The sequence below is a fragment of the Grammomys surdaster genome, unplaced genomic scaffold (assembly GCF_004785775.1).
Source record: "Grammomys surdaster isolate TR1022 unplaced genomic scaffold, NIH_TR_1.0 1149, whole genome shotgun sequence".
NCBI classification, from domain to species: domain Eukaryota; kingdom Metazoa; phylum Chordata; class Mammalia; order Rodentia; family Muridae; genus Grammomys; species Grammomys surdaster.
In genome coordinates this window covers 731385-745757 of record NW_021605568.1, presented here as the reverse complement: position 1 = coordinate 745757, position 14373 = coordinate 731385, and the positions used below count along the sequence as shown (strand labels likewise).

The 14373-nt window shown below is 49.3% G+C and overlaps 2 protein-coding genes across 6 annotated transcripts in view; both read left to right on the top strand.

The window, feature by feature from the left end:
- Window positions 1-7832, top strand: part of Brd4 (bromodomain containing 4) — a 77399-nt gene extending 69567 nt beyond the window's left edge. For 2 of the 5 annotated variants that reach the window (XM_028783589.1, XM_028783588.1), the window contains exons 13-20: window positions 41-416; window positions 974-1567; window positions 3529-3641; window positions 3741-3903; window positions 3986-4116; window positions 4244-4449; window positions 4532-4766; window positions 5046-7832. In XM_028783589.1, the coding sequence (XP_028639422.1) occupies window positions 41-416; window positions 974-1567; window positions 3529-3641; window positions 3741-3903; window positions 3986-4116; window positions 4244-4449; window positions 4532-4766; window positions 5046-5114 (1887 nt within the window). In that variant the 3' untranslated portion in view covers window positions 5115-7832. Of the gene's footprint in view, window positions 1-40; window positions 417-973; window positions 1568-3528; window positions 3904-3985; window positions 4117-4243; window positions 4450-4531; window positions 4767-5045 lie in introns of all 5 variants that reach the window. The other 3 variants (XM_028783586.1, XM_028783587.1, XM_028783590.1) reach the window with 2 other exon arrangements.
- Window positions 7833-12617: 4785 nt separating this feature from the next.
- Ephx3 (epoxide hydrolase 3) overlaps window positions 12618-14373 on the top strand; it is a 4759-nt gene continuing 3003 nt past the window's right edge. Inside the window, exons 1-4 of the mRNA XM_028783599.1 lie at window positions 12618-13052; window positions 13204-13289; window positions 13513-13670; window positions 13792-13920. Coding sequence (XP_028639432.1) covers window positions 12642-13052; window positions 13204-13289; window positions 13513-13670; window positions 13792-13920 — 784 coding nt within the window. The 5' untranslated portion in view covers window positions 12618-12641. The remainder of the gene's footprint in view (window positions 13053-13203; window positions 13290-13512; window positions 13671-13791; window positions 13921-14373) is intronic.

Below are 14373 nucleotides of genomic sequence, written 5' to 3'. Positions count from 1 at the left end.
TCTGACATCAGCCTGAGTGCCTCTCTCTGTCTGCCTGCAGCAGCATCATCATCACCATCCACAGATGCAGCCAGCCCCAGCTCCTGTGCCCCAGCAGCCGCCCCCACCTCCACAGCAGCCTCCTCCACCCCCACCTCCGCAGCAGCAGCAGCAGCAGCCACCCCCACCCCCACCACCTCCTCCCTCCATGCCACAGCAGACTGCCCCAGCGATGAAGTCCTCGCCCCCACCCTTCATCACTGCCCAGGTACCCGTCCTGGAACCACAGCTACCAGGCAGTGTCTTTGACCCTATTGGCCACTTCACCCAGCCCATCTTGCACCTGCCGCAGCCGGAGCTGCCTCCTCACCTGCCCCAGCCACCTGAGCACAGCACTCCACCCCATCTCAACCAGCATGCTGTGGTCTCTCCTCCAGGTGAGCCATGGCTATCTCTCCCTTTGTCACCTTGGTTCTACTGCATCATGACCAGTTACTCTGAACAGCCTGTTAGCAGCTTCAATGATTGAATCGATTGCTTTTCTGGGACACGACTGATGTGTAGTTTAATTCTTTGGGGCCAGGTATTATGTTAGGCCAGCAAAGATCGGACCTGTCTGCAGCCCTTTGTTTAGGGCATGGAGGAGACATACTCGTTCTCTTAATTAATCCTGTGGAACTTGGAGAACATGGATGGGAGGGAAGAGACAGAGACGTGGGGATGCTTACCCTCTTGGCAAGCTGATGGAAGTCTATGAGCAGATATCAAAGGCCTGTAGTGCGGCCTGAAGGTCTGTACAGAAAACGAGTCACAGAATATAGGGCAAGATTTGACTAAGGAAGGCCTATAGGCCTTCTGAGAGCTGTCTTTATTATAGAGTGGAAGAACAGAAGGTGGTCAATATAGTCTAGACAAGGTCAGGATAGAGCAGAAAAGCCAGACCAGAATCAAAGTAACTAAAGCCTCATGTCTGTTTGTTTGTTTGTTGTTCCAGCTTTGCACAATGCACTGCCCCAACAACCATCTCGGCCCAGCAACCGAGCCGCCGCTCTGCCCCCAAAGCCTACCCGACCCCCAGCTGTGTCTCCTGCCCTGGCCCAGCCCTCCCTGCTCCCACAGCCACCTATGGCTCAGCCCCCCCAAGTGCTGCTGGAGGATGAAGAACCGCCTGCCCCGCCCCTCACCTCCATGCAGATGCAGTTGTACCTACAGCAGCTGCAGAAGGTGCAGCCTCCCACACCACTACTCCCTTCCGTGAAGGTGCAGTCCCAACCCCCACCTCCGTTCCCGCCACCACCCCACCCTTCTGTGCAACAGCAGCAGCAGCTCCAGCAGCAGCCTCCACCACCCCCACCTCCTCAGCCACAACCACCACCCCAGCAACAACACCAGCCCCCACCACGACCAGTTCACTTGCCATCCATGCCCTTTTCTGCTCACATTCAGCAGCCCCCACCACCCACAGGACAGCAGCCTACCCACCCACCCCCAGGACAGCAGCCACCCCCACCACAGCCTGCCAAGCCTCAGCAAGTTATCCAGCATCACCCTTCACCCCGGCACCACAAGTCAGACCCCTACGCAGCTGGTAAGTAGTCCCTATTCTTATATTCGGGGGAGTCTGGAGGTGGAGTTAGTGTCTCATTCTAACAATACACTGTTAGTTGTGTTCCAGGCTTCAGTGGATTCAGAGCCAAACCCTGGAAGACACTGTGTAATTGGAGTATCATGCCCCTGTTTTGTATTTATCAGGTTATTTGTCTTCCTCACAAGCAGAAATAGTTCATAAAAAAGACCTTCCTCGACCTTACTTCCTTCTAAATGGAAGCCAGGAGCTAGTCAAGGCACTGAGTCAGGGAAGGTTTCCTGGAGGTGACTGACCATGAGTTAAGCAGGAGATAATTTGATAAACAGGTTGGGAATTAGAGAATATTTTGGGAGTAGCCACTCTCTGCACTGAAGCCTGCAAGACCCAGGTGGCATTGGTTGGGCCGTGGAGGTGAATATGGCTGGGACTCAGAAGCAGGAACCCTGTCCTCCTCCAGCCTAGTGCAGACTTCCCGTTCTTCAGCAGTGTTGTTAAAGCCATGCCCTTTGGGGTTTTTGCACATTAACTTTCAGTTGTTGATAACTAAACCCATCCCTGGCTAGAAAATGTTCCAGTCAAAGCTTACAGCAACATCTTACAGTTAACATTTGAGGGCCAGGATGCGGTTCCCGGGCTCAGCCCTGTATATACACCGTGCAGTTTTCCTAAGTGCTGCCTACAGATGGAGCATCAAAGTAGCGCTGTGACTGCTCCTGTACTTTACACAAGCTACCAAGTGGCCAACAAATCGTTGCATGCCCCAAGCTCAGTGCAGCTGTTGGTTTTCTCTGGGAAAAACTAGAGTTGGACATGGCCACCCATCTAGCTATGCTGATCTCACCCTTTGGAAGGAAGGTGGTGAACTGATGGCGGGAGAATCAGCTTTGGGCCGCCTAGGCCAACAACTTACAACCTTCCTCTAGTTTCTCTTAGGGCTCCACCTAAGGTCCTGTAGGAGTTATATGAGTTGGAACCTAGCTGACAGCTCGCGGGCCAAAAACCAGGTTGTCCGAGACTCAGATGAGCTCGCAGGCAGTTCTAGCTAGCTGAGCTCCGACCCTGAGCAAAGCCCCTTGGTAGCTGGGGTTTACGTAGAGAGGAGACTATATGGGAATGGACCAGACTCGGCTTCCCCAGTTCTCCAGGGACTACACACAAAGAGCTTAGTCTCCTCACTGGTACAGCTGAGTGGCAGAACTGAATGCTCACCACCTCCTTTGCTGGCATGGAGCTATTCTAACACGTGCTGGGTGCTTAGGTGGCCACCTAGCTTCCTTAGACCTGTTGCTTAGATGCAGGTAATAGACTGTGAGCCCTGGGACCTGTTGTACTTGTTTTGTCCAGGTCCATCCCAAGTTTTCCTGCATTCTGTAGGATGGGCAGACTAAGCTAGGAAACAGCGTTGAGAGCAGCCCACCTTCACTCCAGGGCCTAAGCAGTCACATTTCCTCTGCAGCCACCCAGAGTACAGGGAAACAAAGTGAATTATCTGGTTGAGTTTTCAGAATTTACTGATATCCCTTGAATAACCCAGGTTAACTTCAGAGTCTTCTGGGTGCAGGGTGGAGATGGGGGAAGGGATGTTGTTTTAAAAAGCTCTGGCATCCAGACCACACAAGAGACCTAATGAGTCAGGGCACGTGTTTAATAAAGCTTCCTGGGTAGTGCTGAGGTGCAGAAGGACCAAACTTGAGACTTAGCACCTTGGGACTATAGAAAAGCTTTTGTGCATCTAACATACGGGCATAACTAAACAGACTCTATGTGTCAGTCCCTCAAAGAAGGAAGGACATGTCATATTCTGACCAGGTATAGTAGATACTGTAGGTTTCCATACTTTCAGCTTGTTTGGACCACATGATATTCTTTGTACAGTCTGATCTTCCTTTCATTACTCTCTTCTCAAGATGCCAGTGGCCTATATACCAGCTCTCTGACACAGTTCTTGTCTGTTCTCTTAGGTCATCTTCGTGAAGCTCCCTCTCCGCTTATGATACATTCCCCTCAGATGCCACAGTTCCAGAGCCTGACTCATCAGTCTCCTCCCCAGCAAAACGTCCAGCCTAAGAAGCAGGTAAAGGGCAGGGCTGAGCCACAGCCCCCAGTGCCAGTCATTGGCCGAGGCCAGGGATGCCCACCTGCCTCACCGGCTGCCGTACCTATGCTGTCCCAGGAGCTGCGCCCACCCTCAGTCGTCCAGCCCCAGCCCCTGGTGGTAGTAAAAGAGGAGAAGATTCACTCACCAATCATCCGCAGCGAGCCTTTCAGCACCTCACTTCGACCAGAGCCCCCCAAGCACCCAGAGAACATCAAGGCCCCAGTCCACCTGCCCCAGCGTGAGTGTCCTCCCTGCCTGCACCTTGGTTGGTAACCTATACACCAGGTGACCAAGACTCACATATTGCTTATAATTTCTAGGGCCTGAGATGAAGCCTGTAGATGTAGGGAGGCCTGTAATCCGGCCTCCAGAGCAGAGTGCACCCCCACCAGGGGCTCCTGACAAGGACAAACAGAAACAGGAGCCAAAAACACCAGTGGCACCCAAAAAGGTAAGGCTAGTAGGTGCCTAAGTGTTCTGAAGTCCTCACTCATTGAGATTGCTTTGGGTGGGCATAAGCTTCCTGCCGTATCCTGTGCAACAGGCCCTCACCCAGCACTTGACCTCTGCTTATATAGGACCTGAAAATTAAGAACATGGGCTCCTGGGCCAGCCTGGTACAGAAGCATCCGACCACCCCATCCTCCACAGCCAAGTCCTCAAGTGACAGCTTTGAACATTTCCGCCGTGCTGCTCGGGAGAAGGAGGAGCGGGAAAAGGCCCTGAAGGCTCAGGCTGAGCACGCAGAGAAGGAGAAGGAGCGGCTGAGGCAGGAGCGCATGAGGTGGGCTGGGGTCCATGCAGGGCACTGGGGCTCCCAGGGCCATACTGGGCTCCAGGCTGACCTGGGGCCCCGCTCTGCCCAGGAGCCGAGAGGATGAGGATGCGCTGGAACAGGCACGTCGAGCCCATGAGGAGGCACGACGGCGCCAGGAGCAGCAGCAGCAGCAGAGACAGGAGCAGCAGCAGCAGCAACAGCAGGCAGCTGCTGTGGCCGCTGCCTCCGCCCCCCAGGCCCAGAGCTCCCAGCCCCAGTCTATGCTGGACCAGCAGAGAGAGTTGGCCCGAAAACGAGAGCAGGAGCGGAGGCGCAGGGAGGCAGTGAGTAGGGGGACCTGGTGGGAACTTGTGGGCAGGAGTCCATCTTGAAGATTCTGGGAGTAAAGATTCTAGGACCTAGGGAGGGAAGAGTAGGCAGTGAGCACAGGCCTGTTGCTCTACACCAGCCTGGTCTGATGAGTTAGTTCACTGACAACTGGATCTGAAAAGATCCAGGATGGGTATAAGGGGACAGCACATTGGAGCTGTGCACAAGCAATGTGGGGAACAGGTGGAGCAGGGTACCCTAAACTCAATTCTTCCTCCTTCTTCTCCCTCCAGATGGCAGCTACAATTGACATGAATTTCCAGAGTGATCTTTTGTCAATATTTGAAGAAAATCTTTTTTGAGAGCACCCAGGTGACTTCTGACTTTTTCTGGCAAAAACGTTGACTCTCTATAGTGTTAGGGCGGCAGTGGAAGCAGCAGCAGCAGCAGCCGCCAGGGATGGCTCTGGGCCTGGCTCTCCTGCATGCTATGCCCGGGGCAGGCCTGACGGGCAGCTGAGGATCGCAGAGCCCATCTGCCTTACAGCCAGCCGGACAGACGTCCTACCACATGCCACCCCCTCAGAGGACGTCGGTTCAGAGCACGTCTCCATGAGTCAAGTGCCGGCTGGACCTGAGCCTGCTTCCCCGCGTGCGGGGCAGAGGCCTTTCTCTGCGCCAAATGTCTACACAGTATACACAGGACATTGTTGCTGCCGCCACCGTGACTGGTTTTCTGTCCCTGAGAACATGACGTTTGTGACGTCCTACCCGTTGGGAGTCCTTCACACCCCAGCCATCGCTGCCCACTCCCAGGAGGCCAGGGCAGGCCTGTGTGGACTGGAGCAGCAAGGCACTGGCCCACCCCTTGCTGGCACTGACTTTGCCTTGAACAGACCCTCTCCCCTCCCCCCACAAGCCTTTAATTGAGAGCCGCTCTCTATAAGTGTTCGCTTGTGCAAAAGGGAATAGTGCCGTGGAAGTGTGTGTGTGTCCATGGCAATTTGAACAGAGGTGACTGTTCACATGTATGGACAGGCCTCGCCTGGGGAGTAAGGCCACCAACCAAAGTCAGTTCCTTCCCACCTGTGTTTCTGATTTTGTTTTTTTTTTTCCTATATATATATATTTTTTGTTGTTGTTGAATTCTATTTTATTTTTAACTCTCTCTTCTCCTCAGACACAGTGAGTGGCACTGCTTATCTCCAAATGGTGTGATGGTCTCCTCACTGAGCGGCAGTCCCACTGCACTGTGGGTAGTGTGTGACCGTGGCTGTACTGTATAGTGAACATAGTTGGCATATCTTTGTTTGAAGTTTGTTGGTGACTCCACCAAACTGGTGTAAAAAACAAAAACAAACAAATCCATGAACCACCCAACACACACAAAAAAATCCTGCTTGTATTCAGTTTCAAAATTTATTAGTCTTATTTTTAATTATAAAACCAGAAAGCTGCAATTTCTTTTCGCTCTACCCCTTATTTGTTGGCTTCTTTGGTTTTTTTTTGTTTTGTTTTGTTTTGTTTTTTTGGGGTTTTTTGTTTGTTTGTTTGTTTTTTTTAATGTCAAGTCTGTTTGTTTTTACCAAGAAAGGGAGAGCCTGGGGAGGGCTCCAGGCCCTGGTTGGCTACAGAGGTCACCATCCAGCACCTGGTCAGACCAGCGCGCTGCGCCTTCCTTCCTATTAGTGTTGTTTTGTTTTTAAATTGGAGCCCCTGGTGAGGTTACATGTGCCATGAGATCCCAGTCTCACCACAGTGCTGGTGCCTCGGTGTTGGCCAAACTCTGGAGTCACTGACTGCTTTGACTTTCATGTCGTGAATATGCATTTGGTCTGTACTGATCATGGAATAAACACATCTCTCTTTTTTAATGCTGGTGTCTCCCTGAAATTTCTTTGTGAACCAACTAGGTATTGTAGTTTGCTTAGGCTAGCTCCAGGTTCCCAGGCACCTTTGTGTAAGATTTACCAACAGTGGGCACAGAACCGCTCTCCAGCGGCCAGTCCTGCCTTTCCTTTCCTGGGCAGGAGCTTCTTGGGCTCGGAGTTCCCACAAGCTGACGTTCTAATAGGGAGCCAGACGCCCTGTAACTACTTGGACTGGGTGGTGATGAGGCTCAGTGAAACTTGGCCAGTATCCAGACCACATTCTTACTGAAGGTCCTGCTCCATCCTAGTCTCTTCTTCACACAAGGCTTGGGGCCACTTTTCCCACCATGCTTGCCTCTACCTAACTCCTAATTTGATTTAAGCTCAGGGTTAACCACATACTCTTAGGTAATGTACATTCCCTCAAAATAGTATCTCTGTATCCCCACACATAAATACATTTCCACTGAGAAAAGCCCCCAGATGGCTTCCCCGCCTTGTGCCCACTTGTTCACACAAGCCCCAGCACCCAAAAACAGTCTCTATGATGTAAGATAAGTAATTAGACGTATGCAGAGGCAAGTTGACTGAACTGTTCTAGCACTCTAAATCCGTATCTCCCACTCCTCAACCAGAAAGACCAAACCTCACAGTGGAGGCACAGTTCAGGTACCAGTCAATGCTCACCTCCTCCCTACCCAGAAGCCTCTGCCCTGCTCCAGGCATTTCATACATGACTGTGCTGCAGTGACAGCTTGAGTCCTGAGGTTTCTTCTACCACACCCCGCCCTCTTGTTTTTCTCTTGTTCAGATACTTCCTCATGTTGGGCCCCACTTCTGAGGTGGGGGAAATAGTTTCAGCTGTACCTTCTTGCTCAAGTTTTGAATGGCCTCCACACCTTCCTGATGGGTGTTCCTCTGACTGGGTTGTAATTAGAACTGGGATCTATTTAATTTTTCTGACCATTTTCAAATCCTTCCTGCAGTACTAGGCATCTTAGTCCTATACAAGAATAAGAGGTGTGTACAAGCCCCCACTGTACTGTATGCACGGGTCGCTCAGCCAATAATTATGTCAGTGAATCTGAGACTTGTATTAAAATACTTTAGACATTTGTAGAAGGGAATTCATAGACTTTTCACTTATATACTTAAAGGGTTTTTTTGTGCAGTTCTCATTGCAAAAATAAACATTTGTACTGAATATAAAGTTACCCTCCTGTGATTACTGATGTCTTTTTGAGTGTAGAATTGGAAAATGGATATGAGTTGGGGGTTAGAGACAAGACTGCATAATGGAGTTGAGAGAAGGGAAGTTATTAGATGCCTATCAGCCACAAGAACTAAGTTGGGGTTCAGGAGAGATCCTGGGGACTATTGTCAGAGAATTGTTTTTTATGAATTAAAAAAAAAAAACTATAAAGTTAGCTGGATGTAGTGGTCCCATACTCAGGAGCGGTGGAGGAGGCAGAATTCTGAATAGGTAGCCAGCCCTGCCCCACAAAAAAACGAAACAAAAAACAAAAAAAACCAATACTGGTTAATCATGCAAAAAAAGATGGTTAAGTCTTAGAACAATAAAGGCAGTGGAATTCTACTCAAGCGCACATCTGACTAAGGCAGAACAACGTGTGTGGCCATTCACTGAGTATGATTATGGCCCTTCAACGGTAAATATCTGTTCAGTAGCCCGTTTGGAAGTACAGAGGCACAGAGTTACTTGGAAATGGATATGGCCCAGCTGGTACCATGAGGTTCTGGGTCCAATTACAGAAACCAGAATGGTAAAGCATCCCTGTAACTCAGGGAAGGAAAGGAGGATCAAAAGTTCCTGGTAATTCACTACAGAGAGGGTTTGAGTCCAGCCCTAAGGTACATGGGTCCCTGTCACAAAGAACTAACCACTCAGCCAGGTAGGCATGGTGGCTTCTCAGAAAGCTGAAGCACAAGAGGATCCTGAGCAGTTTAGCAAGTTAGACTTTGCCTCAAAAATTTGGATACAGGGGGTTGGAGAGATGGCTTAGCATTTAAGAGCACGGGCTACTCTTCCAGAGGTCATGAGTTCAATTCCCACCAACCACATGGTGTCTCACAACCATCTGTAGCTGAATCTAATGTCCTCTTCTGGTGTGTCTGAAGACAGTGACAGTATACTCATATATACATTAAATAAATCTCTTAAAGAAAATTTGGATACATTTAGCCTATTTCTGTATTCCCATCAAACTAGAAGAGGAGGCTAGATCTAGTCCATCCTGAGCTACATAGTTCCAAGAGTCAGTCTGGGTCGGGGGGAACCCTAATAAATAGTAATGGTTGCTTTTCTTTTCCTCTTTTTATTAAAGATAGGTTATTTTCTCATACAATATATCCTGATTATAGTTTCCCCCTCCTGTCATAACATGACAAAATACAATCAAGATAAGAATTATCATATTGAGGCTGGACAAGGCAACCCAACAAACAGTAGGAAAAGAGCCCTAAAAGCAGGCACAGAAGTCAGACCTACTTGTTCACACTCAGAAGAGTCCCATAAAAATACTAAGCTGAAAGCCAGGCATGGTGGCACATAGCTTTAATCCCAGCACTCAAAAGGCAGGTGAACATCTGAATTCAAGGCCAGCCTGTCTACAGAGTGAGTTCTAGGATAGCCAGGACTACACAGAAAAACTCTGTCAGGGGTGATGGAGGTGGGGGACCAGAAAAAGGAAGAGGAAAAAAACTAAGCTGAAAGCTTATGTATGTGCAGAACCTGGTGCAGACCTATGTATTTGCTGCTTCAGTCTCTTGAATGAGCTTTGCTTAGTTGATTCAGAGGGTCTTGTTCTCCTGGTGTCCTTCATCCCCTCAGGCCTTACACTCTTTCCACCACCTCTTCCTCAGGTTCCCTGAGCTCTGAGGGGAAGGATTTGATAGACATCCATTTAAGACTGAATGTTCCAAGGAGTCTTTACGTGTACTAGCTAGCTGTGGGTTCTCTGCATCTGTTCCCATCTGCTGCAGAAGAAAGCTTCTCTAATGGCTGAATAAGGCAGATTTACGAGTAGAGCAGAGTATCATTTTTGTTTTTGTTTTTGGAGACAGGGTTTCTCTGTGTAGCCCTGGCTGTCCTGGAACTCACTCTGTAGACCAGGCTGGCCTCGAACTCAGAAATCCACCTACCTCTGCCTCCCAAGTGCTGGGATTAAAGGCGTGCACCACCACCGCCGGGCAGAGAAGAGTATCATTAAGAGTCATGTTATTTTAGATCAGTAGTGTGGTTTTATCCTAGGTCTCTGGGCTATCTTGTCTCTGGTTCTTGGTCAACCAAGCAGTACTGGGTATTCGCTCTCTCTCTTATGGAGTGTGTCTTAAGACACAAGTTCTGTGCCACTGTTGCACTAGCACACCTTGTAGGCAAGACAGATTGTAGGTCAAAGGTTTTGTGGCTGAGTTGGTGTTTATGCTTCTCTTGGTATCCTGCAATGGCTTCGTGCACCAAAGACACCAGAACATAGGGTGAAGGCTTCACATGGGCACCATCTGTACTTCTCTGTGTTCAGTGAGTTATGTGGGTGCCATCCTCTACAGTGGGACACCGCTGACAGTTTGTAGAGAGCAACCCATTGTTTTACAACAGCCTGGGTGGTATCAGGATTCTAATGGGAGCCTTTTGGCCAATAACTATTAAATGCAACCCAGTCCTGTGCTGGAAGCCTCGTTTGGTGACAAGAGATGGCCAGTTGGGTCTCCATATCCCCCATTATAGGAGACTTCATAGGATCATCTTTGTATGTTTTAGAGTTCCCACTGTACTAGGATCATTCCTCAAATGCCTCTCAATTCCAGTGGTCTCCTCCCCATTCTCTCTTGCAACCCTGTTTCTCCTCCCCCTCCCCACTTGATCTTCCCATTCCCATCCCAACTTGCCCCCAGTCCACCAGTAAAATCTGTTCTAAAATCCCTCCCAGGGAGATCCGTGTATTCCCCTAGTCCCTTCCTTTTGGGTCTAACCTCTCTGGGTCTGCAGATTGTAGATTGATTATCATTTAATTATTTAGTATCCACATATAAGTGAATATATTATCATTTACTTATTATCCACATATAAGTGAATGCATATCATATTTATCTTCCTAGGTCTGGGTTTCCTCAGGAATTTTTTTCCTAGTTCCACTAATTTGCCTGCAAATGTCATGATATCACTTTTTTTGGGGGGGGTGGTTGAGACAGGGTTTCTCTGTATATCTCTGGCTGTCCTGGAACTCACTCTGTAGACCAGGCTGGCCTTGAACTCAGAAATCCTCCTGCCTCTGCCTCCCAAGTGCTGGGATTAAAGGCGTGCGCCACCACTGCCCAGCATGATATCACTTTTTTAAACAGCTGAGTAATACTCAATAATTTTTTTTTTTTAAGTCGAAGGGTGTAGCTCCCTGCTGAAGTGCTTACCCTGCATGAGCAAGGATCTGGGCTCAGTCACTAGTACCGAAGTAATAGAAGCAGCAGCTACAGAAGTGTATCTCTCTAAATACCTAATACTTCTATAGATATCTAAATAACTACCAGAGGAGATTTTGAAAGCTTGCCAGTGGCCTCGGTATTGGATGAAGCACAGATTGCTGCTTCTATGTTGTTCTGGATTGCTGCTAAGTCAGATGTATGACTTCAGGCAAAATGACCTTACCCCTGAATTTCAGGTTTATAATCTGTACTGTGAGGATATGACAGTGTGCAGGGCTGCTATAAGGGTTAAATAATAGGTGTCCCTAAAATGTCAAAGATCTTGGGAAAAGTTGCAAAAGAAGCTGGCTTCTTACTGAGACACGATTCTTGCTTGACATGATGCCCCTAGGCACTGCCCTCAGTAACTCAATATGTCCAGGCCAGCTCCAGGTTTCAAGTCCAGCCTGTTCTCTAGGAGGCAGGGTCTGCCCTAGGTTGGCTGTCACCTATTGAGCTTGGCCTTCAACTCTGGCGATTTAGTACTTAGGCCCCACCTGGCCTTAGAAACCAGTGCCCGCTGCTGTCCAATCACAGTTTTGCAGGGTTGGGCCGATGGACCCCCTAAGCCAACGAGAGGAGAGGACAAAACAGGGTTGGAACCAGGACTGAGTAAAAGCGACAATGGGTCTCATTCAGGGCAGAGCCTTCTAGGTCGAGCCCTCTAGCTTGGAAGGCATACAATGAGACACCTACTGCCCACACCTACCTACAATTTCCAGCTATATAACGTTACCTGGTCTTCCTCTTCTGCGTTTTTTGTTAACATTCCCATTTTAGTTTTCTGCCCCTTTTCCAGCTCCAGAACAACCTCTAGTTCTTGGGTCTAGCTTCTATCCAAACCAACAAGCCTAGCCTCTGTCTTTCTCATCCAAATACAGACTCCACCTAATTCCCCTTCCTCCTTCATAAACCACGCCCCTTAACTCTTGCACAGCCTCTGGGTCCACCTACCTTGGATATGCCACTCCCCTTCGATCAAAGCTCCACCCATCTCAGAGTAACTCCGTTCCTCCTGGATTCAACTCTCCTTCCTTAAAAGCCTTGCCAGTTTTTGTTTTTGTTTTTTGTTTTTTGTTTTTTTTTGTAGCTCTGGCTAGACTAGAACTTTATATATAAATCAGCTGGCCTTGAACTCAGAGATCCGTTAGCCTCTGCCTCTCAAGTGCTGAGACTAAAGCATCGAGGGGCGCATGTGCTGCAGTATATGCGTGAACAGAGGACTACTTTTGAGAGTCAGTCCTCTCTTTCCACTGTGTGGTTCCCTGGGATCAAAGTTAGGTGGCAAGGCGTGATGCCAAGTGCTCTTACCTGCCGAGCCTTTTCTAGGTCCTGAACACCGCCACCTGCTACAGGAATCATTTTAATTCTCTGTCCCTATCTTAAACTTCATCCAGGATGTCCTAGAGCTCCGCCCACGATCCTTCTTTCTCTCAAAGTTCCTCCCCAACTGCAGAAACCAGGTCTTCGCAGGCTCCACCCCTCATCCTTAAGTGTCTTATTCTGCCCAGGTAGTTTAGTTGCCACTTTAGACTGAGTCATGCGCGGTGGCAGTCTCTGCCCGAGCCTCGCATCTGTTTCCTCGGCGGGTCCAGTAGACTCCGACAGCACCGTGGAATCCCAAAACAAAGGTGGTGGGCTGCCGGCGCCAGCACCCCCGGCTCAGCGTTCCGACCACTGCTCTGTAGTCGTCCCAGAGCGCAAGGATATGCCTGAGTTTGTGGTGACCGCGCTGCTCGCGCCCTCACGCCTCTCATTGAAGCTGCTGCGAGCGTTGGTGATGAGCCTGGTGTACTTGGCTGCATTGGTGGTCGCGTTTGTCTATAGCTGCATCGCGCTCACCAATGTGTTGTGCCGCCCTCGCCGGGGCTGCGGCGGCCGCCAGAGGTTGTCTGCTCCAGAGTGCCTGAGAGACCCTACGCTGGGCGAGCATTGCTTTCTAACCCTCAGGGTGAGTGTCCCTATCATGGGGTGGATGCGGATTGAAGAAAGGAAGTTGAAATGTTGAAACTGAATCATCCTTGGGGGCTCAAGCTTCCTAGGGAGGAAGCTCCTGTATTTCCTTACCCTTCAGCTCTTACTTAGACTGGGTCCTTCTGCAGAGTTCCGGCCTGCGTCTGCACTATGTCTCTGCTGGTCGTGGCAACGGGCCCCTCATGCTATTTCTGCATGGCTTCCCAGAGAACTGGTATGTGTGGGTCCCTGGATCCTGGCGCTCACTGGACTAGGGAAAGGTAGAGTTTTGACTATGAGGTACTTAGGAAATGGGAACCCATAGGGTTGAGTAATCCGGACATTCCACCGTTGCCTTCCTAAGAAGCCCAGAGCAGAAAGGTGGGGTGGCCCAAGGTATCTGCTGGGTATAGGTGGTGCATCCTGCTGACTAAACTCCCAATTCCCTTACCCAACAGGTTCAGCTGGCGCTACCAGCTGCGAGAGTTCCAGAGCCGTTTCCATGTAGTGGCTGTAGACATGCGTGGTTATAGCCCCTCTGATGCTCCAAAGGAAGTGGATTGTTACACCATTGACTTGCTGTTGGTTGACATCAAGGATATCATCCTAGGCCTGGGTATGAGCCAGTGTCCAATATACTCATCTCTTCATTTTTGCTCCTTTTGGGACCCACTCCTACATGTCTACCTCATCCCGACACATCTTAAACCATTATGTCTGTCACTTCCCACCACCAGGGTACTCCAAGTGCATTCTCGTGAGCCACGACTGGGGGGCCAGCCTTGCCTGGGAATTCTCCATCTACTTCCCGTCCCTAGTGGATCGGATGGTTGTGGTCAGTGGACCTCCCATGTCGGTGTTCCAAGGTTTGTTAGGCTATGCCTATATGTCTGTATATTCATCTGTGAACCTGTCACCATGTCAGAGATCCAGATAAATGATAGTACACTTAGGAATAGCTAATAATAAATTGTTTTGAGCACTTTCAGGTTGGAGGTGCGTATAACGAACGCTTCAGACTGGGGATGGAGTATAGCTAAGTGGTTGCACATTTGTTTAATATATTAGAAAGCATAGATGTGATCTCCAGCATTGAAAAAGAGAGAGTGAGAGAGAGAGGAAGGAGGGGGAAGGCCTGGGTCATGAGTGTTTCTGATTTTGGGTTTTAATTTAAAGTGTTTACACACATAATCAAATATCCTGCTGCTCAAGCCTAACTCTAAGCATGACATTAATTTACGCTTCCTATACCTATACTTTCTATACCTATACTTTCTATACCTAGACTTCCTATACCTAGACTTCCTATACCTAGACTT